This window comes from Corythoichthys intestinalis, chromosome 16 (genome assembly GCF_030265065.1).
Source record: "Corythoichthys intestinalis isolate RoL2023-P3 chromosome 16, ASM3026506v1, whole genome shotgun sequence".
NCBI lineage: Eukaryota > Metazoa > Chordata > Actinopteri > Syngnathiformes > Syngnathidae > Corythoichthys > Corythoichthys intestinalis.
Window position 1 is genome coordinate 52,953,888 of NC_080410.1, and position 24,808 is coordinate 52,978,695.

The 24,808-nt window shown below is 44.6% G+C and overlaps 1 protein-coding gene across 2 annotated transcripts; it reads right to left on the minus strand.

Annotated features, from left to right (window-relative positions):
- Window positions 1–7,054: 7,054 nt before the first annotated feature.
- LOC130904347 (neurogenic differentiation factor 2-like) lies at window positions 7,055–13,519 on the minus strand. Of its 2 annotated transcripts, XM_057817057.1 has the most exons (3): window positions 13,413–13,519; window positions 13,234–13,322; window positions 7,055–10,946 (listed from the first exon to the last, which is right to left on the minus strand). In XM_057817057.1, exon 3 carries the CDS (start codon window positions 10,937–10,939, stop codon window positions 9,761–9,763), a length of 1,179 nt encoding a protein of 392 aa, XP_057673040.1. In that variant the 5' UTR covers window positions 10,940–10,946; window positions 13,234–13,322; window positions 13,413–13,519; the 3' UTR covers window positions 7,055–9,760. The 2 variants fall into 2 exon arrangements, with proteins under 2 accessions (XP_057673040.1, XP_057673039.1); XM_057817056.1 differs by lacking the exon at window positions 13,413–13,519 and having other exon boundaries at window positions 13,234–13,404.
- Between the last annotated feature and the right edge of the window lie 11,289 nt (window positions 13,520–24,808).

Below are 24,808 nucleotides of genomic sequence, written 5' to 3' on the forward strand. Positions count from 1 at the left end.
TTTCTCGGGGTGTGTGCGGTCACCTCTTCTGGTTGTGCAGCGTTTCCTGCCACAGACTTCCCACTGAGGTGCCTTGATACAGCACTCTGGGAACAGCCTATTCGCTCAGGAATTTCTTTCTGTGTCTTAGCTTCTTGCTTGAGGGTGTCAGTGATGGCCTTCTGGACAGCAGTCAGGTCGGCAGTCTTGCCCATGATCGCGGTTTTGAGTCATGAACCAGGCCGGGAGTTTTTAAAAGCCTCAGGAATCTTTCGCAGGGGTTTTGAGTTCATTCCTTGACTCGTATGATTAGGTTAGTAGCTTCTTGAGAGTACCTTTTCATGATATGCAATTTTTTTGACATAGGGATTTTTGGTTTGTGTGACTTTTTGGCCAAAATCATCAGTATTTATTAAAACAATAAAAGGCTTGAACTACTTCAGTCGTGTGTCATGAATCTAAAATATATGAAAGGCTAATGTTTATCGGTACATTACAGAAAATCAAGAACTTGATCACAATATGCTCATTTTTTGAGAAGGACCAATATGCGTCCATTTTCTTTTTCCTTCCTGCCTTTTATTTGCTCCGGCTCTGTCTCTCCCCCCCCCCTTCTGCCTGCTGGTGAATATTTCATTGGCAGTGCTACATTAACCAGCGGTGCCAGTCCAGCTCGCTGCTTGTGGCAGTATAAAAATAAACACACTCTAGTTGTAATGAACAGATGTCACAGAATTTAAACACCCCCCCCATCGCACACACTTGAACCTCCTCTCCCGTCTGTCCTCCTCATCATCCTCACTCACGCATAAGGAAGGAAGGGAGGTCGGCCGCACGCACGCACGCACACACACGCGTTCGGGCGGCGAGAAAATACCATCAAAGCGCTAAGGTCCAAAACACTTTCACACGGGAAATCACGGATCGCATCTGTGAGGATATATTTGCTTTTCCCCAAATCCAATTGAACTGGGATGGCTGTTGTTCTGTCAGATTTTACAGGGTGACCCAAAAAAAAGTTTACACTGCCATAATACAACTTAAATGCCATGTTTATTCAGTTTAGAATTAGAATTGAATCACAAATTATACATTATTGTAAAGAACATGTACAGTACACTCTATTTCTCAATGTGTCCTCCCTTAAGTGTCACAACAGCCTCCAGGCGCCTGCGGAACGCTTGACAGGTCTTCTTTATGTAGGATGCTGTCATCTTTTCCCAAGATCTAACAATGGACCTCTCCAAGGCTGCCACAGAAGTTTGTGGCTTCTTACAGGCACTGTCCTCCACAGTTGCCCACATGCTATAATCCAGGGGATTGGGATCTGGACTCTGGGGTGGCCACATATCACCTTGTCAATCAACTTTTTGGTCGGCACAGATCCAGACCCAGGTTTTGGTGAGGCTGTTCCAGTATCTTTCAGCTTCTTTTTAACTTTGTAGACTGCACATCTGGATATTCTCAGATTTGCTGCAATCTCAGTAGGTGTCAGCAATTAGCAATGAAAGTTTTCTTCATTTTCAGCAGAAGCACAGGAATTGTAGAGACGAGAGATTACCAGCTGCATTGAGTGACCTTAATGAATCACTTAAGCATTACAACCTATTTAGATATGTTTCAATGGCTTATAAACAAGCAGTCAACTGAGTGTAAACTTTTTTTTGGGTCACCCTGTACAACCGTCTCAGAGTTTACTCCGGAAGAATTTATGGCGGTAAATAAGCACTCTTTTACATTCAGCTGGACTTTCTCTTATACAGAGGTGCTATATAAAAAAAAAATGACACCATGTGCAACATAAGTAAATAAATGCGTAACGGCACGGGAAAGACTTTAACGTTGAGAGGGTTCAGTTGAGCGGAGCCACGGTAGGATGAGTGTATAAGGAGTACTTTCCTTTGTCCGTGACTAAAGCATAGATTTCATAATACTTGACACATTTGTCATTCACTGTCTCACACCTTCCCGTTGGGGGCTGTATAACACGCCGCGTTATTTTTTTAGCAGTCAGTGAAATTCACACGTGCGGCGAGCCCGAGCTGGATTTTTGAAAACGTACGAAAGCTGTACCGCATACAAACAGGAAGGATTGTCTCCGGAGTGATTTGTTTGAGGGTTCAAGGTCATTATTACATTTTCCGTGCCATGCATCCGTTTTGAAACGTGAAAATCGTCAATGGGAGAATTTGGCCACCACAGCAATGGCTTTATACCTACATAGCAATATTGACGTGAAATAACTGCCAACTGCCCGGTTTTTGCTTTAAACCAAGAATCGAGACTGTTTTACGTCCATATCTATAAAGAATTCAGGGATTTAAGCATGTATTCTCAAGAAATGAATGAAAAAAGCTCTTTGTTTACACATGGCGGGGGCTAATTTTTGTAACTGACTAGCCTCATAGTTCGAAATATTTACCTAAAATAAATACTAACCCCCCCCCCCCCCCGCCGTTTTTTTGTTGTTACTTTTAACCAGGAATCGAGACTGTTTTAAGCATTTATTCACAAGAATTTTCAAGGGGAAAAAGCTCTTTGTCTGTGTTTCCACTCGGTCGGCTTTGACGGCCACGCCGACCGACAATGCCGACTGCTACGCCAGCCTCGAGCTCCCCGAGGGCACCTGGTCCTACACCAACGGCAACAAGCGGATCTTGGTCTGCTTTGACCCCGTGCACCTTTGGAAGAACATCTACAGCAACGGCTGAATGGCGCTGCCCAGCACCATCATTCATACTACTGAAGCTGAAGTAAGTGGCGTGGCAGCATTATTCACTTTATAAAAACACCTATCTTTCGAAAACACAGCTTGCGCGGATGGGGACGGCCCGATTCTCGAGCCTGAAGGTGACCATTTGTGACCTTGTGCGCAGACGCGCAAAGTTGACATTTCTGACGGGGTGCAAAATCTGACAGAACACCGGCAAGAAACAATTGCCTCTCGGCGCCAATGACGGTTCTATTCCTCCAATCCGTTGGTTCGGACCGCTTTCGCACAATAACAATAACGGGATAACGAGAGCAGAAGGTTGTTTTTCATTAGTTTGGGTGTCGTTCATACGCCCAGGTGACCGCGTTGGGATCGGGTTTGTCTATCGCCGTCTAATGGCAGCCGACGAGTTGGCGTCCGCCGTCGGCAAATACTTTTTGGGGTGTAACACTCCTCTGGTTTTACAAGGTACATTGCTGACGCCCCACAATCCTCTTTGATAGCAAGAGTGCCCATTTTAATGCCACGCGTCTCCATAAATGTGTCCATCCGTTACTACCCGCCCGCCATTGAGCGCATGCCAGCGCGGTGTGTTTGCTGGCTGACAGCAGCATTGTTCTTCTCGTACCCGGAGACCCTCCCCTGCCAAGTCTGAGATGAGAGGCGCTTTCCAGTGCTAACTCCCTCGCAGTCGGGCATCACGCGGCGAAGCGCACACACGTACACATCGGCCGGGTGGGAGGGTGATAGATAGCGTGCTAAAACTTGCTCAGAGGTCTGTTAGGTAACTGCGCTACAAAAACAGAGGCTTGAATTTTTTTCTTACACTGGGATGCAACTATTTTTGACTATTGGAAAACTCTTATTTTCTAAAAATGTCCTTTTTCTGGAACTTTAGATTTGAACCGATTCGCAACTTGCTCTGTGTTTTAGACTTGCTTCTCTTACACTGGGAGGACCGTTTTGTTGAGTGAGGGAGGTCTGACAACTGTTTTAACACTGCTCGTGTTTGGGTAGGGAATGCAAAACTGATCAGTTTATTGCAAAATGTGTATGTGTGTGTGTGTGTGTGTGTGTGTGGTTTTTTCTTAAACATCATAGGATCACCACTTTTTTTGGACAAAATGATGAAAAATACTGATCGTGCTTGTTCTTTATTCTAAAAACAAAAAAATCAAATACTGAAATGCAATGAAATATAAAAAAATTAGACATGGCCAAACTATCTGTTATGTTTTTATGGTTTTCCGCCCCGGCTTCGGAGAATGTAAACAAATCAAGAAGCGTGATTTAAACGGCCACCACAATGATGTGTCTGGAGGTCAGTTTGGTTGAAGCCTTTTTATTATGTTGGCCTCTTTTATGTTGGGCCCAGATATTTTGTTATATTGGTTCTCTTTTGTGACTTTTATTAAATTGGTGTTTCAACATATGTGAAAATTCAGTGTCCATGTGTATGTTTGCTCCACTGCATGGGGCGTGCAGTTGTGTCTGAGGAGAACTTTTCTACATGTCCGTCCATGATCAAACATAAGTAAATAGTCCTTTATCTAAAGAAAGTTCGTAGTGTTTACTTTGTAATCGCTGTATTCGCGGCCATTTTTAACACAAAGTTGCAATTTCTGATGGGGTGCAAAATTTGACAGAACACCGGGCACACGAAGAGGGCAATTAGCCGAGTATAGAGGGGGTGTGCAAAAGTCCAATGGTCCCACAGTAGTAGGGCTTGTTTTGGCCAATTCCCGCAGTGAATGGGAACCTTTTGAAACCCAAAAAGACTCTCACGCCTCTCCCTGGTGCAGCAACAATTTTCTGCAGCCGTTTGGCTGTCGAGATGCGAAAAAGAAATGAATTAATCTGCAAAATCAGCTGAATGCGCAGTCCATCTGCATGCTATAAAGCAACGCTGGATTGTGAGATGCTGACCCAGGTGACAACACATTCGCATTCGTCCTAAACCCGAGACCGAAGCCGGAAGTCTCTCATTTTCGTGGCACGGGATTCAAAAAACTAAATCAATATTGTGATGGCTTCCACACACATCCAAGCGGTCCATTTCATTCAGGAGCATAAAACACCTTGTGAAATATGAAATAAACATGTTTTTTGGTGTCATGCGCACTTTAAATCAGGAAGTGAAAGTTATGCCGGGCTTGAAAATGGAATTATGTTAGCGGGGCCAGGAAGTGGAAGACAAAGCATGGAGGGAGTCGTGCTCCAATCACAAAGTCTGGAAATAAAGGCAAGAAGTCATCGATGACCCGTGTGACCGAGTGAGTGAGAGAAAGGGTGAAGGTCGTCAACTAGGTGAGGGGCGGTAAGCTTTGAGTGGGGATGGAGGGGGGGTGATCAGTGGGGTGTGCTCAACGCCGTGTGACAGGTCCAGCTGGGAGAGAGAGCCCCCCCCCCCCCCCCAAGCACTGCAAACTGGTCAATATGGAGGCCAATTACTGCACGTGACCACGAGGGCAGCGTCCAAGCCTATCCGCGAACGCCATCTGTGCGGACCGGCAACCGAAGCTACAGCTCCGTCATCCAGTCGTGCCCCCCCGTGCACGCTCCCACTTAACCTCATAAACTAAGGCCGAGCACGCCTCCCCGCCTGCGCCCTCCTGATATGGAGCGTGCAAGTTACACTCCTGTGCCGTGAGGATGAGGAGGATGAAGAGCATGTTGCTATCCCCCCATTAAAAAAAAAAAAAAAAAAGAAGACAAATTTGTCTCCCCTTGCATGCACATCTGCCAGATGCCTGTTCTCCTCTCTCTGGACACTCGCCAAAACGACCCCCGTTTTCCGCAGATCTTCACTCGAGTGTGCGCAAACACGAGGACATTGCCAAATTTCATCGTCATCAGTTGTGCACTTTTTCTGTTGTTGGTGTTTTTAATATGATTGGGAAATGTTTTCCCCCTTGTTTTATGTCTGACAGCTGTTTTAACTGTCAAATTGATACAACTGTTTTTCTTAACAGAAAAATAAGGGAAATATTGACATGAAAGATGAAATAAACAATCATGGCCGCAATGCTTCTTTGTTTGTGTGATGACAAAAAAACTTGTTGTGAGGGACAAACATATATATTTTTGACTTTTACATTGAAAAATAATTCAATACAGCTGTCAGACCTAAAACATTTTTTCCTCCCCTGTTCTATTCATTCTTCTGACGCTTCATTCCAAGAACACACTTGCTTGTACTCAAGGTTTGCATATAGGGACGGTAGGGACGAAACACTATACCAACTTTTCCGGATGCTCAAATTGTCCCCTGCACCAACTTTTAAGCAACCTTATTTGCGTTATATAATGACTTTTCTTCCCTTTCTTTTCTTATTAAGTGAATTATTTTCATTATGTTCAGACTTGCATGTGCCTCTTTTCGCTTGCTGAATGTGCCGGTCCATTTCCCCCCCCCCCTCCTAAACGCTTATTTGATTGGCTGATGACTTGACCCCCCCTTGATGGTATTTAATTTTATTTATGTGATCTTACAGCAGCCCACAGCTTTCTTTTTTTTTTTTTTTTTTTGTGGAGTTTGGCTGCACTTGGACAGCTCTATTTTCCTTTCTTTTTTTGTTATACCCTGACAAAGACGTTTTTTCAGTTATATTTAATTTCTTTATTTAGACAATATTGAGTGGTCTTAAGACAATAGTTTATTTTTATTCCTGGATCGTTAAGAGACGATTAACAAGCGTGTATTTATTTCGTATGTTAATATAATATACATTATGTTCAAATAATGCTATGACATTTTTTTCTGGAAGTTTTAAAATGTTTCTTTAGTAGTTTTTGAAAACAAAGGTTTGAATTGATCAGTGTAGGCTGAACCAGTACACATAAAAGTTAGTATAAATCACTACGGATTTATTTTGCATTGATCATTATGAATGTCCCGTCCAGTGTATACATGTTATGCCATGTACTTCCTCCAATGTCGCGACCAAATGCCCTTGCTTGTACTGTATTTATTTATAAATGATTAGCTCTTCTGCTGGCTAATTGGACTTCACACCATTGTACTTGTGACATTTTGCTCACGGCCATGGCGGACAAACACACACGCACTCTCAAGTTTGAGTGAGAAAAAGAGTGGGCCGGCCGCACGGTACATGATAATTTAAACAGCGAGATCACTCACGCGCGCACACGCCGGTGTCACTGCAAGTTTAAACAAGACTTTTTCCACACACACTTCAATTATTATTATTTCTTTTAAACCGCGGTGCCAATGACGGCGATAGACTTCCGATCCGTTAGGATTGCATGGCACCCTCTCGGTGCACGGTTCGAGACTCGAGTTAGAATCGTAAAACAAAATGATGTATAAGGAATCATTGAATTGAACTTTATGTATGTACTCTTTTTTTTTTTTTTTGCAAACGGAAAAGGCAGGATCGAAGTGTGTGTGTGTGTGTGTGTTTCCTCCAAGAAGGTCATGAGAACAATGATAATATAATAACATATTTCAGTAACGGAGCATATTAGAATTAACTTTCCTATTGTCGGAATGAAATGCTTGAAGACGGGGAGGAACAAAAAAAAAAAAAACGGAAGAAAAAGAAATAAGGATCCGATCATTTCTACCGGTTTTATCGAATTGTTCCTAAAATTTGAGCTATTTGAATTAGCGTGAGGGAAGGAGATGTTGAATTGAAAGGAGCGAAATGGGCCTTTTTCAGGCCGTGCGTTCATCCCGCTCGCGGTTGCGAAGAGAGACATAATGCACCGCTCCGAATCCAGTCAAGGTTAAAAAGGATGCATTTGATTTTAAAGGGGTTTTATGCGCAAGGCTCTGATTTTCCGGACACATGAAGCTTCTGTTCATTAAAAAGCAATTCATTGCATTTGAAATAGAACGACGCTGATTCGAGATGATAGGCGTAGGTTTGGTCTCAACATTAGGGACAATATAACATAGAATAATCTGCATGTACACTTATTTTTGGGAACGGGACATTAATAAAATCAAACAGATTGGGTGAACGGGGTTCAGGGATACATTTCTCACAAATAGGAACCTAATTAATTGATAGGCTAAATGATCAATACAAAATAAATCTGTATTGACTGATACTAACTTTCATATGTATTAGTTCAAGTCATTCGATTCAAACCTTTGTTTTAAAAAAACACTAAAACATTTTGAAAGTTTCCAGAATAATTTTTTCCCCGTTGTTTAGCACATTTAAATTAACATACACAATAATCGCTTAACTATCCGGGAGTACAAAAAATAAACCATTGTCTTAAGACCACTCAACATTGTCAGTCTAAATAAACAAGTATAACTGAAAAAAAACTTATTTGTTAAGGAATACCAAAATAAAATGGAACCTTCCTTCTGCAGCTGAAACACTACTGCTTTTGTCCACCAAACTCAACAAAAAATGAAAGCTGCTTGGGCTGCTTTAAGGCGACATAAGTAAAATAAAAATGAAAATTGGGGAGAAGGGGTAAACCTCGGTTCACTACATTTCTCAGTTGAATTAACGTTAACTGTAGAAAACCCATAGAGGACACCTCTCTCTATAAGCAGCTTCCCATACTTGAGTTTTGCAGGTTGGCAAATTCACACAGTTTAATGTTATGCTAAGTCTGATGCAGGTTGGACTTTCGGTAGCTAAATTAATGGTGTGTTCCCCACCTCCACAAAATGGATGTCTTTTTACATTACCTCCAGTGGTTGCTGCTGCTGGCCGAAAAAAAAAAAAATCTAATATCCTTCGTCTTCGAAGGTGGCGGAGGAGGTGGCATGTTGTCGACATGTTGTATTTCTGTCTGGGCTGTGAGTGCGTGTGTGTGTGTGTGTGTGTGGGGGGGGGGGTCATCTCATCAGCCAATCAAACGTGTTTGAGGGTAAAAAAATGGACTGGCACATTCAGTAAATGAAAATGGGTAAATGTCAGTCTGAACATAATGAAGGTAATTCACTTAATAATGGTAGGCTCAATTCTATCCTTACAATATACGGAAATACAATCTAAATGACCTATACAACTGAAGTCATTATTTAGTGCAAATCACGTTGCTTAAAAGTTGGTGGGGACAATTTGAGCATCCTGAAAAGTTGCTAGTGTTATGTCCCTATACGGTCCCTAACCTACGCCCTTGGTATTATGTCAATTCAATATAGCGAGTCTGATCAAATGCGCATGCGGGCATTTCCAAGTACTCCACGGTACAAAACCTATTACTGTATTTTTCATGATAAATGATTTTCAAATGGTGAAGTCATTGAAGCGTTTCTCGCAATCTCGCTATATCGGAGCGCACTTCATTTTTAAACGACGCTTTTTTAAAAATTTATTTTTATTATCCCAAACATGAAGATATCTGGCACGCGTGACGCTCTGGCTCGCTTTTGGCGCCAAGATACCTCGCGCGCGCAGGGAGGAGGAAAAAATGCCAAGATGGAAGGAGGAGGGGCTCTGAGCACTAATCGTTCTATTTAACAATCTGATCAGATCTGAAGGGAAGACGAAATGCATGGTTTAGCATTTTATTGGATTTTCTTTACCACACGGTTTAATTGAATACAAAGTTAAAGGAAGGACAAAATGAATAAGCACACGGGGTCCCTTTGATGACTTTGCATTAATCACAGGGAAAAACAACAATAAATCATTCTATAAATATAATAAATTAACATGAAAATATGGGTCATAGAATAAATAACGTGGGAAACGAGGGAAGGTTTCTTATTGTTTTTTTTTTTTTCCCCACCCAAAAGTGTGCCTCTTTTTTTGCATAGGTGCCAAACAACAGATTTGAGGGTCATGAAAAAAAGCCCCTGCCGAAGATGCCCGATCATGTTCAATTCATACAGAAACAAAAAGAAAATCTCCTGCACATACGCCTGCTGCCGAAATGGATTTTCCGGTGGAGTGCTAAATGAACGAGACCGTCCGACACAAATACAAAGTAACTCTTGGTTATAGAAATGAAAGGAAAATAAAGGAAAGGGATATAAAGGTATAGAAATCTCTCTTTGTCTCGGCCGTCGTTTCCCTGACGATTGCAAGCAAGTCCAAGTTGGCCTGCACGCGCGCACGACGTCCGCTGGTTTCAGTTGTGGAAAAAGGCGTTGAGTTCGTCGTAGGCGGCGGGCGCGCGCTCGTGGTGCAAGTGCGCGTGCACGTCGTGGTAAGGCAGGACGTTTTCCGAGTGAATGCCGCCGCGGCCCCCCGAGGAGCCGAACAGCAGGTTGTGAGCGCCGCCGCCACCGCCGCCGCCGGCACCGGGCCTGGAGCCGGGCAGGCCCGAGTAGTGCATAGAGTAGTGGTAGGCCTTGTCGCGGTCGGGCGACGCCGCGCCTTGGTGCTTGAGGGCAAAGTTCCCGTTGACGCACAGCGGGGGACTGAGGGAGGGACCGTCGTACTCTGCAGGGCTGCTGTATTCCGGGGAGCCGCCGCCGTAAGACGACTCGTACGCCGAGCAGTAGCCGTGCGAGCCCAGCGGGTGCGAGTTGGAGCCCTGGCGGCAGTGCGCGTGCGGGTGCGGGCTGGCCAGCCGGGCGCACGGGTACGGGTACGAGTGCACGGCGAAGGAGCCCGCGCCGTAGCGAGCCCCCTCGGGACACTGCTGCTCCGTCAAAAAGTTGCGCGAATTGAGCTGCAGGCAGCCGGCCACCAGGTTGGTGGTGGGCTGCGAGAGACCTTTGCACAGGGTCTGCACGTAGGACACCAGGTCGGGCCGCTTCCCCGAACGCAGGATCTCCGAGAGCGCCCAGATGTAGTTCTTGGCCAGGCGCAGGGTCTCGATTTTCGACAGTTTCTGAGTCTTGGAATAGCAGGGCACCACCTTGCGCAGGTTGTCCAGCGCCGAGTTGAGGTCGTGCATTCGCGTGCGCTCGCGAGCGTTGGCCTTGATGCGCCGCAACTTGGAGCGCTCGATGCGGGCCTGCGTCATCTTGCGCTTCTTGGGGCCCCGCTTCTTGGGGCGCTCGCCCTCCGCCGCGTCTTCGCAGCCGCCGCCCCCGCAGCCGCCGCCGCCGCCCTCGTCGTCCTCCTCATCCGCCCCGTCGTCGTCGTCGTCCTCCTCCTCCTCGTCCTCCTCCTCGTCGCCGTCCCCGGCGTGCTCCGAGTGCGTCCGGCTGCCGACCCGCGCCCCCGTCGAAGCGTCCACGTTGTCCCGCGCGTCTCCGTCCTCCTCTTTCATCTTGTCGTCGTCGCTGTCGTCCGCCCAGCCGGAATATTTCTGCACGTCGGGGAGCAGCGAGGGGTCGTTGAAGAGCCTCGTCAACATGTTGCCTCTGCGCGGGGAAGGGGAGGGGAAAAAACAAAACAAAACAAAACAAAAACAAAAGAACAACCGTAATTTTGACAACACCCGCATGGTCACAGATGCACGTTCAACACACCGTGCGTGCCACAAGATGGCGGCAAAGTAAAAAAAGAAAAAAGTACGTTCACTCAACACAACCGCAAATAAAAGCCGATCTTTGAAAGTTGCAATGGGAAGGCCGAAGTATAGCCTGGGTCGTTACCGAGTTTTCGTCGCATATTCACATGCATGGGCTGCGTTACTTTGGGACTCATAATGGCGATTTGCTGTGGGTGCGGTGCATGTGAACGACTTGCGGTTTTACTATTAATGTTATTTGTTTGAAATGATTTTTTAGCTCAGGATGATGTGTCTTTAATTGCCCATAAGTCATATTTTTATGGTGTAAACAACCCAAAAATAGCTGCACCAAAATGGAGAGTATTCGTCCGTTAAAACCGGTTCGAATAGTGAAACCTGCACGAGGATGCCTTGCTTGTCGCTATGATTTAAGACGATGTTAAATTCCAAGTTAGAGTTGTCGAAATACACCAAAATTATCCAAATACAGTGGGGAGAACAAGTGTTTGATACACTCACAATGGGAAAACCCATTGGCAGTGTATCAAATACTACTGTATGTTGATTTTGGGGCGATGGGTTTGTGTGTATGGGGGGGGGGGGGCGGCTTACATTTAAGCTTCATCCTGGTTAAAAAAAAAAAAAAAAAACGCTGTACACGAGAGACGTGCACCGAACTGGAACCCGAAAAACTGTCTACAATGCACTCTTAATTTTTAGAATAGAGTTTAACTATGTAATATACTGTACATACATATATATAACATCAAAATATATATAATATAATATATATATATGTTCTTCAACCAAAAAAAAAAAAAAAGAAAGAAAATGTACTCTGGCAGGGACGAGTAAAACGGGCACCTACAGGTCCCATGAGAAAGGAAGGATGGGGGCGACGCCTACATCTTCTGGCTGCATTCCAACACTATTCATCCCCAACACATCTTGTCACACAGGACAACAGAAGGTCTAAGCTCCCCCCCCCCCAACCCCATTTTGATGTATTGTCTCCTATACACAATCAAATTTTACATATTGGAAAATAACAATGAATCCTAATCATTTGAAATAAAATGATGAAACATCATATCATCATATACTGTATATATTTTTTGATCGCAACTTTTACATTTCCTGAACATAAATGGTAAATATTGAAAAATCACAGGTATATAATCAACAAGTTATACACTGTATATCATTAAAAAAAAAAAAAAATTCCGATAAAGTCCATTTTCCCCTTGGGGGTGCTATTAAAATTGGAAATTGAACATTTCGCACTGTGTTGAATTGGGATCATTTAAGGATTGTTTTTGTGATTCATATGTAACACAAAAGTGACTTTTGAACACCCTTTTAAATTGTTGAAAAAGGATTCTCAACAGAATCCAATTACATTGCAGCACCGACCTCATGCGTGCATCAGAAAAAATACAGAACACGAAAATCTTTTTACATTTTCCGTGTGGTTAATCGACCTAACATATACATTTTTCGTTATATTTTGGCTCCCTGCAATGGTGTGAAAATGCTGAAGCACCGGAGGTCATTTCGTCTGTGTGTATGTGTTTGCGCGCGCGCGCCATGCAGGGGCAAAACCTCTTTTTAAAAGTACACGCATGCAGACGCGCGCGTGCGCGTCTTTTTTTCATTGCAGCAATTAGAAGCAAAACCACGAACAGGCCAAGCATGCAAAAACACGGAATTGATTTCACACGTGCAATCGGCGAAGTGCTTCCGCGTTTCCAGATGGACTTGCATGACTTGTCGGGCTTTTAGGAATCGTTAAATATATATATAGCCGGCCGTGCATGCATGATTTAATGAAGGATTCAATGTCTGTTTATTTAAATGAAGAAATTGTTATCCGTCATTTTATCAACAAAAGTATTGCATTGACTTGCACTTGAATTAAGATGAGACGCTCGTGCACGTTCTTGTTTTATTTTATTTTATTTATTTATTTTTCGCTTGCATGCAATTGCAGCAAAACGCTGCAAGTTGATTCATGTAAATTATAACGACGCCCAAACAAAACGGAAATATTACAGCAGCGTTACGGGTCTGTATTCACGCGAAAATGAGGATTGTTGTGATTGAATTTGCCGAGTCGAGCCTCGGCGCTGACGAACTTTGATTCGTGCCAATTAACGGGAAATATGTCATCATTTTGTAAAAGAAATGCTGCTTACCCATCTACATGTGAACGAGGCGGGTGATGACGTCACGACAAGTGGAGAAGCTCACAAACATGGGTTCAGAAGGTCCCCTTCTCCGCTTCCTTCCAATTAGCCCCAAACAAGTTGCGTTGGAGAGCATCCGTAAATCGCATTGTTACCATCTCCGTCCGGGCTCGTATACGCCAACTCACCTGCGCCCGAGCTCTTCTCGAGGGATGGGAGGGGGGGGGGGGGGGGGGGGTTCGTCCAGAAACCTAAGGGGAGGGGGGGAAGAGGAGGTGGAATTCCTTTCTTTTTTTCCCCCTCCCCTCGTCAGACCACCATCTTCAGGGACCGAAACGGCATCGTCGTTCAGTGTCTGCGTGCAGGTGCGGATGGCGCGTGGGCTCTTCCTTCACTGGGTGCCGTCCAGCCCCTCCCTCCGCGGAAAGAGAGAAAAACAGGGTGTGTGCGCGCGCGCGCGAGAGAGAGAGAGAGAGAGAGAGAGAGAGAGAGAGAGAGAGAGAGAGAGAGAGAGAGAGAGAGAGAGAGAGAGAGGTTACATACCAGGCTACCAGGCTGCGATGCCAGTGCCCATATGGCAGCCCGTCACCGGCAAAAGCCATCACATGAGGGGCCCGCTGATTGACATGCGCCCGCATTCGGAGGGATCTGGCCTCCCTGGAGGGGTGGAGCGAGCGAGCGAGAGAGAGAGGGCGGGCGGGCGGGCGAGAGAGAGAGAGAGAGAGAAACTAGGAGGAGGCGGCGGTGAAGGGGGCTTCGCCATCTGTCACCACTAGTGCGCACAAAGGCAGCAAAAAAGGGAGAAAAAGACGAGCAAATAAATTGCGGGAACACCAAAAATGCTTTGACCTAAACCTCCTTAAGAAAAGAAACTCCCCTTTATAACACAAGTCAGCCTTATTATTATGAATGCCTTGCATGCCTAACTGCATTAAGCAGATCGCCCATTATTAAATCATATTAACACAAGCAATTAATCAGTTTAGCGTCCACATAAGACTCTAGGCAGCTTATCGTACAATTACATCAATTAAGTAGAGAAGGTACAGCCTGCCTGCCACACTGCATGTGGCCGGCCACTGGTGGATGGGCGCGGGGGGTGCAATGCATTACATGTGCATTAAGGCCGCCCTAGCAGAAGGCATATTGTTTATTTATTTACCTAATTGGACCCAATGATGCTATGCCTCACGCGGGTACGATGACCCACTTGACAAAAAAGCTGTGGGGTTGAAAGACAAAAGTAGTGCGGCACGCAGGCAACAGAAATGATGCGCTACTCGTAATCGGGCATACGGTTCAATTCCATTTAACGCATTGGCTGCTACTGACAGCGAAAGACAAAGAAGAGCTGCTGTAAAAATGACCTCACAGTAGCGTCGGCATATAAACACTTATGGCCCTCAAACTAAAGAAAATGATCAACAACAGTGGCGTCGTTAGGCCTATAGTTGCCCTAAAATATTCTTAAGCCCCCCTAAATAATTTGTTGATGTTTAGTTAAAAAAAAAAAAAAAAAACAACGAAAAATTGCTGACATTTTCACTATGGAGTTGCCAGAATATTACTTTAAATCAGTCATCATATAACCTATCGTTATTAACTTATATCATAAATCTGTCAGTTTCCCCTCACTTAAGATAGAGAGCCCCTTCAGTGCATCGTTACTCAGTCCGTCCACTTGTTTATATAGAGAACGCCCACATCACTGAAATTCCAGTGCGCATTTTCCCCGTCACCTTGCTCGCAGTCGGTACCGAACTACCGGCATGTGCGTGTGTAACTCTGATGCACACAGAGCAGAGCGTGGATAGATGGATGAAGGATGGCTATAAGAAGGTTTTCCAAGAAAGTGAGTATTTATCACCGCTGATAGTAACAGTTTACTCCAGCCCCCGACTAACAGCAGAAAGTCCCTTGTGATTAATGAACCAACTGCTGCGTGTTTGACAAATACAGATAATCTATGCGCTCGTCTTACCTTTGTTGTTTTGCGGCCAAAAGTTACATGCCATCACTAAAATAACGCTGCTACTTAGTTGCTGCTAGCTAGTTAGTCTGAAATGCATTGTGCAGGTCCTAGTAGGGTTAAGTGCGGAATCTTTTTACTTCTATCTTTGAGGTGACTTCCTTCTGGAGCATCACCTGTGTTTCTCACTTTACGCATAGATGAGTAGAGGAGCTGAGCTCATTCACGTATGATTATCATCAGTGGATAGTCATAATAATACACTGATAATAATCACTCCTCCACCTTTATTGACCTGTAGGAGTCAGAAGAGAAACCAAGTGCCACCCTTAAAAACAGACGGCATTCTTTGATGCTTCCATCTACCAAGTAACTTGCAACTGTAGTCATTTTTCCCTGTTGTTCTACTGTATAAAAAATAGACGGATACAACAACAACAATAATAAGGAATATATGATCAGCCTTTGTTATCTGTTTGTGAAGCTTTGTGCTTGTACGCTACGTTCACTTACATCCTGTGCATCTCCTGGATGCTAAGCCCCCCCTGTTCTTAAAACCTAGTGACACCCCTGATCAACCACCATCCTCCTGTTGTAACCGCTTTAATGTGATTTCACCAATGAACTCATTGACGCGGATAAACGCCCGATCCATTTGGACTCCCCATCAAAACGCCTCTCGCCGTCCACGGGTCTGAAGCATGCTCAGTCAATGTTAGCGAAAGAGTAAGTGCAAATGTAAACATTCTAACTTGGCATAACGTTGAGGTGATGAACATCGTGATAACATTTGGATCAATGCGCGCCTTGCCTGTTTTAGTTAGCGATGCACACAATGGATTTATATTAAAAAAATGCTTTTTATAGTCACTTCATTTTTGGGACTTTTCTCAAGTGTTCCTTTGCCAGTGTTTCAAAGGATGAAGATGGCCTGCATCGGCACCAGGGAGGCACCCGTCACCACCTGCGCGCAGGCCCTCATTCTGTCCCTCCTAACACTGAGATCTCTATTTAGTTCACATTAGTGGACGTAATGCGATAGAAACGAGCTCCGTGACCGACGCGTCCAATTTGGCTCGCCGAGAGCGCGTGCGACGGCAATACGGGCTTGCTCCCGCAAAGGGAAGCTTTGCGTGATTTGTGATGAGGGACGCTCGTCCGTCCCTTTTGAGATGCCCGCCTGTAAACGCACCAGCTAGCGTGTGCATGTGCTGTTTGGTATTGGTGACATTTTGGGGAGGGGCACATTTTCCCTCTCTATAAGATATATAAAATTTTGTCTATAAAGGCTGAAAAGCAATACAACAAACAAGAAAAATAAGTGAAACTAGGCCTGCAAGCAGGACTGAACGGGCCCTCGCAATCTAGCGCAATTCGGACGTCACGCAACTCGGACCGTGTGCAGGTCAGGGTGGTGGCAGATCGTCTTCTCTAATCATCTCATTAGAACCTAACATGCTCGAAAGTCGCCTCTTTACATTCATACACCTAAGAGATAAAAACCCCTATTGGAGAGAGTACTACAAAAAAGAAGCGAATAAAGGGTCGTCACGGCAACAGACAGAGATATGTGGACATGGGCCGTGAAATAAGTATTTCAAAAGGTCTTGAAACGACAATGACCAACCTGAAAAGAACTGGACATAGATTAGAAAAATGAGTGACTTTCTATTGCCACTAGTTGGCGCTGTAGGGTTGATGCAAAAGACCCCTACAGGACCCTTCAGAGTATGACTCAACAAGCATGAGATGTTTGGCGCAGATATGTTGTAGAAGTTATGACTGTTCAAAACGAAATGGCTTTTCACTTCTCCTGTTGGACTCTTCAGCTTCCACCAAACCTCAGTATTTTTCATCAGGCACCTCAACACATGTCTTATGGCTCCCCTGATGCAGGTTTCAGGTGAATATATTTTTTTCCTTGGCGGAGGAGCCTGTTTAGTAAAAAAAGGCATTTCCCGTTCCCACTAGGGGGTGCTAGGCCTAATGGGTAATGTTTCAAAGCACTCGTGTTAAGGGTGGGATCCCGCACATACATGCCAGATAGGAAAAAGATTGAACGTTGTGTCAAGGAGCTATTAGTCTTTTACTGAATTTGTCATTTTGCCAAAAAAATGGCCGACTTTGGCACCACGCCCAGGTCAGACCCGTGAATGAAAACGCACCATTTTGAAAATTTTAGATCTCCTATGTCTCCTGAATAGTCTCACCAATTTTGAAGATGATCCAACTAACTCCCTCTGTGACAAGGTGTCAAATGTGCACCCTGTTAATTGATAAAAATGTCACATTTGATCCAAAATACCGGATTTCCTGTTGGGTTTGGAATACGGGTTCAAGAGACTTTTTGGAGCAGTTTTGCACAAGGTATCGACTCCCCAAATTTCATTGCTCTACGTTAAAAAAAACCTAATAGGAAACGCCTTTTTGAAAAATTCAAGGGGGCGCCACTGAGCTATTTTGTTACATTTTTTGTAACGTTGCAAGATTATCAAAATCCATGCAAAGCCGCATGTATGTGCAAAATTTTGTGAGTTTTCGTGCATGTTCAGGCCTCCAAATGTAAACTGTACTACAAATGGATAAAAATTTCACATTCGATCCAAAATACCTGATTTTCTGTTTGATTTGGAAAATGGGTGCAAGAGACTTTTTAGAACAGTTTTGCATAAGGTATGGACTCCCCAAATTTCATTGCTCTACGTTGAAAAAACCCATTAGGAAAGGCCTGTTTTAAAACTCCTTTCTGTCGCCACTAGTTGGCACTGTAGAGTTGATGCAAATGACCCCTACAAGACCCTTCAGGGTATGACTCTCAACAAGCACGGGAAGTTTGGCGCAGAAATGTTGTATATCTGCTGAGTTATGACTGTTCAAAGTTTTTTGCGAGACAAATTGTTGACGGTCATTTTCACTTTCCTGTTAGGACCCCGCCGTTTCAACGAAACCTCAATATTTTTCAACAGGCACCTGAACACAGGTCTTAAGGCTCCCCTGATGCAGGTTTAAGGTCAACAGATTTTTTTCCCTTGAAGGAGGAACCTGTCTCGTAAAAAAAGGCATTTCCTGTTCTCACTAGGGGGCGCCAGGCCTAATGGGTAATATTTCGATGCACTCATGTGAAGGGTAGGATACCGCACATACATGCCAGATATGAAAAAGATTGAACGTTGTGTCAAGGAACTATTAGTCATTTATTGAATTTGTCATTTTGCCAAAAAAATGGCCGACTTTGGCACCACGCCCAGGCAAGACCCGAGAATGAAAACGCACCATTTTCAAAACTTAAGATCTCATATGTCTCTTGAACAGTCTCACCAATTTTGAAGATGATCCAACTAACTCCCTCGGCGAAAAGGTCTCAAATGTGCACCCTGTAAATCGATAAAAATTTTATATTTGATTCAAAATAACCGATTTCCTGTTGGGTTTGGAATATGGGTGCCAATGCTTTTTTGGAGTGGTTTTGGACAAGGTATAGACTCCCCAAATTTCATTGCTCTACGCTGACAGACCCTAATGTTATAGGCCAATTTTAAAATTTCAAGGGGGCGCCACTGAGCCATTTTGTTAGATTTTTTTTGCAACGTTGCAAAATTATCGAAATTTACAATTTTCTGCACGTATGCGCAAATTTTGGTGACTTTTCGTGCATGTTCAGGCCTCCAAATTGGCCGTTTTCATTTGCCCTGAAAAAAAAAAAAAAAAAAAAAAAATCCTTTGCAAAACAATAGGGCCTTCGCACGCTCAGTGCTCGGGCCCTAATGAACAAAAAAAAAGATATGTTTATAATGGCTCAAAATTATTTTTCGAACAGATCACGTGACTAGCACCTTAGACGGTCATTTGCTTTGCTTAGCCAAAACCACCCGAGGACCGAAGAAGCAAGATGGATATACGTCATTTTTTCAAACCTAAGCAAGTCTAAGCCTAAGTTTTCAAAAGCGACAAGAACTACTGTGCAAGAACCAAGGATTGAAAATGTGGACCATGAAACGCCAGAGAGCAGAGTTTCAATTTGCCCCACTACAGACGCCGATGGTACAAAAGGGCCACCGCCTGAGTCTCGCCAATGTAGTTACCCGCGTCAACAATTGTATCCCCTGGCTACGAGAGCGCACACACACATTAGTTTTGAGTTATGTCGACTTAAACTTAGTTGAAGCCAGGAAAGAACCACAATTATATATTTTGGACATTGATGTTTAATAAACGGAAGAAACTCCATACAGGACTTGAATTATAGTAATAACAGTTATAGGTCATCCTACGAGTAAAACGGTACAGCATTGTCATATGTTACGTTCAGTGCGTATGTTACGTTATATGACAGAATTTCTTTTTTTTTTTTTGGATGGATGGGCCATGTTATAAAACCTCGTAGATAACGACATCACCAAAACACGGAAATCAAGCAAATCCGTGCAGCGCACTGGCTCCGCCCAGGGGATAACATTTTTGGCGGAGGTAACTACATCGGCACGAACGACAACGGCAGGCGTAGCGTATTCAGCGGATGACGATCTTGGCAAAAAGTATAGCTGTCCTAAGCAGCCTGATTTAGTGTTCCCCTCAAGAAGGATGTGAAACAAAAAAGGCTCATTTTCAACTTATTCTTCGTGCAAGTTAATTTTATTGCTGACACTGCGTTTCGGGGTCATCAACATCGGGGTGTTGTGCCCCCCTGCCCCAAAAGTCAAACTCTGCCTATATGATCTCGGATACAAATGGCAAGCTTTCCAATGCGAGGAGAGAGAGTCGGCCCCTTTCCGTTTCGTGGACTCGGTCGGTTGGGCGAGCCCTAGTGGAAGCGAGCGCTCGCGTCGATGATAGTCCTAATTAAGAATAGCGAGGCCGAGTAGAGGATTGGCCGGACCCCAAAGACCTTGAAGTGACCTTGCCAAAATGGATGCCAAATGTCAACGGCGCCACTCGAGCTACAGTCAGTCCGCGGGCGAGCGAGGCTCACATTTACCAACACGTTTCTACAGGACGGCGACGACGGTAAAGTCCTCAAATGGCGTCGTCTTATGTATTTTTAGGCGATGTGACGTTATCGCTCGGCATCCGCGTGCAATTTGCCAACGTGCTCTCAATGGCGACGTGTCGATTCGTCACCAGCGGAGAGCCACGTGCTGTTGCTTTTGCTAAGCTCATCAGAATGCTAAAAAAAAATTAAAATAAAATAAAACTTTTTTTTCCCCTTTGAATGCCATCCAGTGGACAGTCACACCTTCTAAGTTTCCCCCTTCTACATCCATCAGGCGTACAAAGTGATGACCTGGACTCACTGTCTCTCTGGACCTATTATAACATGCACGCACACACGCACGCTAGCCAGTCAGCCAGCCAGCCAGCCAGCCAAACAGGCAGCCGGGCATCGTCCCGGACCCCATCTGCACTCTCCTTTCTCCAGCCCGCTAATTGCATATGCACAAATGCAAATGCCTATTAATTAATTACTCGACTAATTAGTGCAGTGGTATTTTAGAGCGATAAATCAAGTAGAGATGGGGCAGAGGACGTCTGGCGGAGTAGGGGGGGCGCTAAGGGCGGTCGGGGAGGAAGGGCCGTTAACACGGTCGGCGTCCACAAAGACCAAGTAGGAAAGGTGTGGGCGGATTCAATTTAGGCCACGCGTGAGCCCTTTCCCTGTTCCGCCGGCTGCGTCGTAGGCCGGCCCGGACACCTGCTAAGCCCACCAATAGGGGGTCGGATGCATACTGTATATATATAAAGGAGCACGTTCAAAAAGCCATCAAAATACCCACTTTAGTCAATCCATAAGTCATTGGAACAACTATTTCTCCATTGGAAATGTTAAGATGAATCTTCGAGTTCCTATAAAGCACTGGTGTCAAACTGACTCCATAAAGGGCCAAGTGGGTGCAGGTTGTCTTTCCAACCAATGAAGAGGACACCTTTTGACCAATCTAATCTCTTACATGGGTAATCAGTTCAACTTTGTCAGGTGCTGCTTGTTTCAACAGAAAATTCATTGGTTAAACTGTTTGCGCGGCACCGGTTGAAACAAAATCCAGCACCCACTCGGCCCTTTGTGGAACTGGTTTGACACCTATGCCATAAAGCAATTGTAAGTCGTTCAACGCCGTCGACGCCTGCGAGCTTGCTTATCGGAAATTGCAAATTGGCCGACCTATGAAATGGACCTGTTTTGGGGGCCAAGTCATAACGGATAACGATCGATCGATCGATCGATCTGAATCGATATTTCACTCGGTTAAGTGTCGTCGGATCAAAACGATGAATCACTGTTGTTCAAATGTTTCAGCGACAAAGTGGTCAAAAACATCCCAATTTTTTTTTTGTTTTTTGATTGTTTTAATTGGAATGGAACCGATTGCGTTGATAGTATTCAATCGGATGGAAACGCACACAACACGCTTTGTAATATCTAGATCTTATCGTTGTTGAATTGATATTGCGTGGTATCGAGAAATGAGTGATTTGCACTGCTTATAAAACATTTCTTTCTCTTCTCTTTTGTTTTTAGTGCTTATTTTCTTATAACGCATAACAGTAAAACGTTATGATAGGGAGCTAACTAGTATTTCCATAAATACATTTGATGTACGGGAACAGAATGATTTCAACTTGTGAGTCAAAGTACCACGCGAGGCGGCGGCTGAAGGCGGGCAAAGGCCTCTCTATAGTATGCAGAGGAGGTGGGACGGAAAACGGTCGCCGATGCGGTCAAATGCTGAGACCTGTCAGCGTGCTGAGGTTTGGCCGCCCCGGCCCCCCGCCTTAGACAACGAGCTCCTTAATTGCGGCCCCCCCAGTAAGCTCCGCCTCCTCGTCTCGTCCGCAGCGACAGAGTCAAAACCTGCTCAGCGTGCGTTGTTGTCCTCTTCGCTCGCTACGGGTCAAGTCAGCCAAAGTGGCGGGTGACGTCGCGCCGCACCGCGCCGCGCCGCGCCGCGCCGCGCCGCGCCGCGCCGCGCCGCGCCGCGCCGCGCCGCGCCGAGGACCTTTAGCCCTCGGATCCGTGCCAAGTCAGCTAAGCGCCCGGTTCGGTCCTCCCATCTTGGGTGGATTTTTCGTTTGCCTCCTTTTAATTATGGTAAGAAAGGATTCATTATGGCAGTGGAAACAAGGGAGTGGGTCATGCATTATTGATGCTATGAGCGAAGGGCCGGAGGGGGTAGCGGGTGCTAATTAAATCACTGCCACATTGCCACCGTGTCTCCCACCTGCTACGGACCCCACCCTTGGCATTTTCACATTTGAGCAGCCACATTTTGGACTCGGATTTCAACCAAATTGTCACTCTTCTCTTCCATATGATCTAGAAATCATATATGCAATCACACAAGTCGCTCAGTAAATAGCCATTCTTTAAAAAGAAGAAGAAATCCTAGCCTAACATGGGCACAGGTTTCACGGAGGCCTCTGTCAGTCAAAAACGGATTGAAAGAGAAAGTAAAAATCCATGACCAGAAATAGGTCGCCCTCTGGTGCAATTTTATCGCAACTGATGAGCTTCTTACAGTTCAGCCCAGGCCAATATATATATGTATACAGTATATTTTGTACATTTCTTTTTTTTTTCTCTAATGAGTTTTACTGATGCTATACAATTTTTGGTTAAGGATCTGCCGTAATGATTTTTGTGCCAGTTTTTATGCAATCGGCATTTTTGATATTCCTATATTACATTATACAGATTCTTCATATACAGTGGGGCAAATAAGTATTTAGTCAACCACCAATTGTGCAAGTTTTCCTACTTGAAAAGATTAGAGAGGCCTGTAATTGTCTACATGGGTAATCATCAACCATGAGAGACAGAATGTGGGAAAAAAAACTGAAAATCACATTGTTTGATTTTTAAAGAATTTATTTCCCTATTAGAGTGGAAAATAAGTATTTGGTCACCTACAAACAAGCAAGACTTCTGGCTGTCAAAGAGGTCTAACTTCTTCTAACGAGGTCTAACGAGGCTCCACTCGTTACCTGTAGTAATGGCACCTGTTTTAACTCATTATGGGTATAAAAGACACCTGTCCACAACCTCAGTCAGTCACACTCCAAACTCCACTATGGCCAAGACCAAAGAGCTGTCGAAGGACACCAGAGACAAAATTGTAGACCTGCACCGGGCTGGGAAGACTGAAACTGCAATAGGTAAAACGCTTGGTGTAAAGAAATCAACTGTGGGAGCAATTATTAGAAAATGGAAGACATACAAGACCACTGATAATCTTCCTCGATCTGGGGCTCCGTGCAAGATCTCACCCCGTGGAGTCAAAATGCTAACAAGAATGGTGAGCAAAAATCCCAGAACCACACGGGGGGACCCAGTGAATGACCTACAGAGAACTGGGACCACAGTAACAAAGGCTACTATCAGTAACACAATGCGCCGCCAGGGACTCAAATCCTGCACTGCCAGACATGTCCCCCTGCTGAAGAAAGTACACGTCCAGGCCCGTCTGCGGTTCGCTAGAGAGCATTTGGATGATCCAGATGAGGACTGGGAGAATGTGTTATGGTCAGATGAAACCAAAACAGAACTTTTTGGTAGAAACACAGGATCTGGTGTTTGGAGGAGAAAGAATACTGAATTGCATCCGAAGAACACCATACCCTCTGTGAAGCATGGGGGTGGAAACATCATGCTTTGGGGCTGTTTTCTGCAAAGGGAGCAGGATGACTGATCTGTGTAAAGGAAAGAATGAATGGGGCCATGTATCGAGAGATTTTGAGTGAAAGTCTCCTTCCGTCAGCAAGACGTGGCTGGGTCTTTCAGCATGACAATGATCCCAAACACACAGCCAGGGGCAACAAAGGAGTGGCTTCGTAAGAAGCATTTCAAGGTCCTGGAGTGATCTAGCCAGTCTCCAGATCTCAACCCCATAGAAAATCTGTGGAAAGTCCGTGTTGCCCAACGACAGCTCCAAAACATCACTGCTCTAGAAGAGATCTGCATGGAGGAATGGGCCAAAATACCAGCAACAGTGTGTGAAAAGCTTGTGAAGAGTTACAGAAAATGTTTGGCCTCCGTTATTGCCAACAAAGAGTACATAACAAAGTATTGAGATGAACATCTGGTATTGACCAAATACTTTTTTTCCGCCATGATTTGCAAATAAATTCTTTAAAAATCAAACAATGTGATTTTCTGTTTTTTTTTTTTTTTTTCCACATTCTGTCTCTCATGGTTGAGGTTTACCCATGTTGACAATTACAGGCCTCTGTAATATTTTCAAGAGGGAGAAGTTGCACAATTAGTGCTTGACTAAATACTTATTTGCCCCACTGTATTTTGCCAGTTTAACTTTTCAGTACTTTGCATAGAATGCTCTGACATTAGCTTGTCATAGTTGACTGATTTTCACATACAGGAGCACTCTGGCACCTGGGCACAAGCCCTTCGACGGGGGGGGGGGGGGGGGGGCAACCGGGTATGTTGTCCCGGGCCACAGGACCATAGGGGCCACTGAGTGACTCTTAAGTTATTTTACTTTACATTCACATATTTCTTTTTAATTTAAATCGTTGTCTGACTAAATATTCTGTTCTACTCGATGTATACTTAAAAACTTTAACATATTAAATATTTCAAATATATGTATTTTTCCTTTTTTGCAC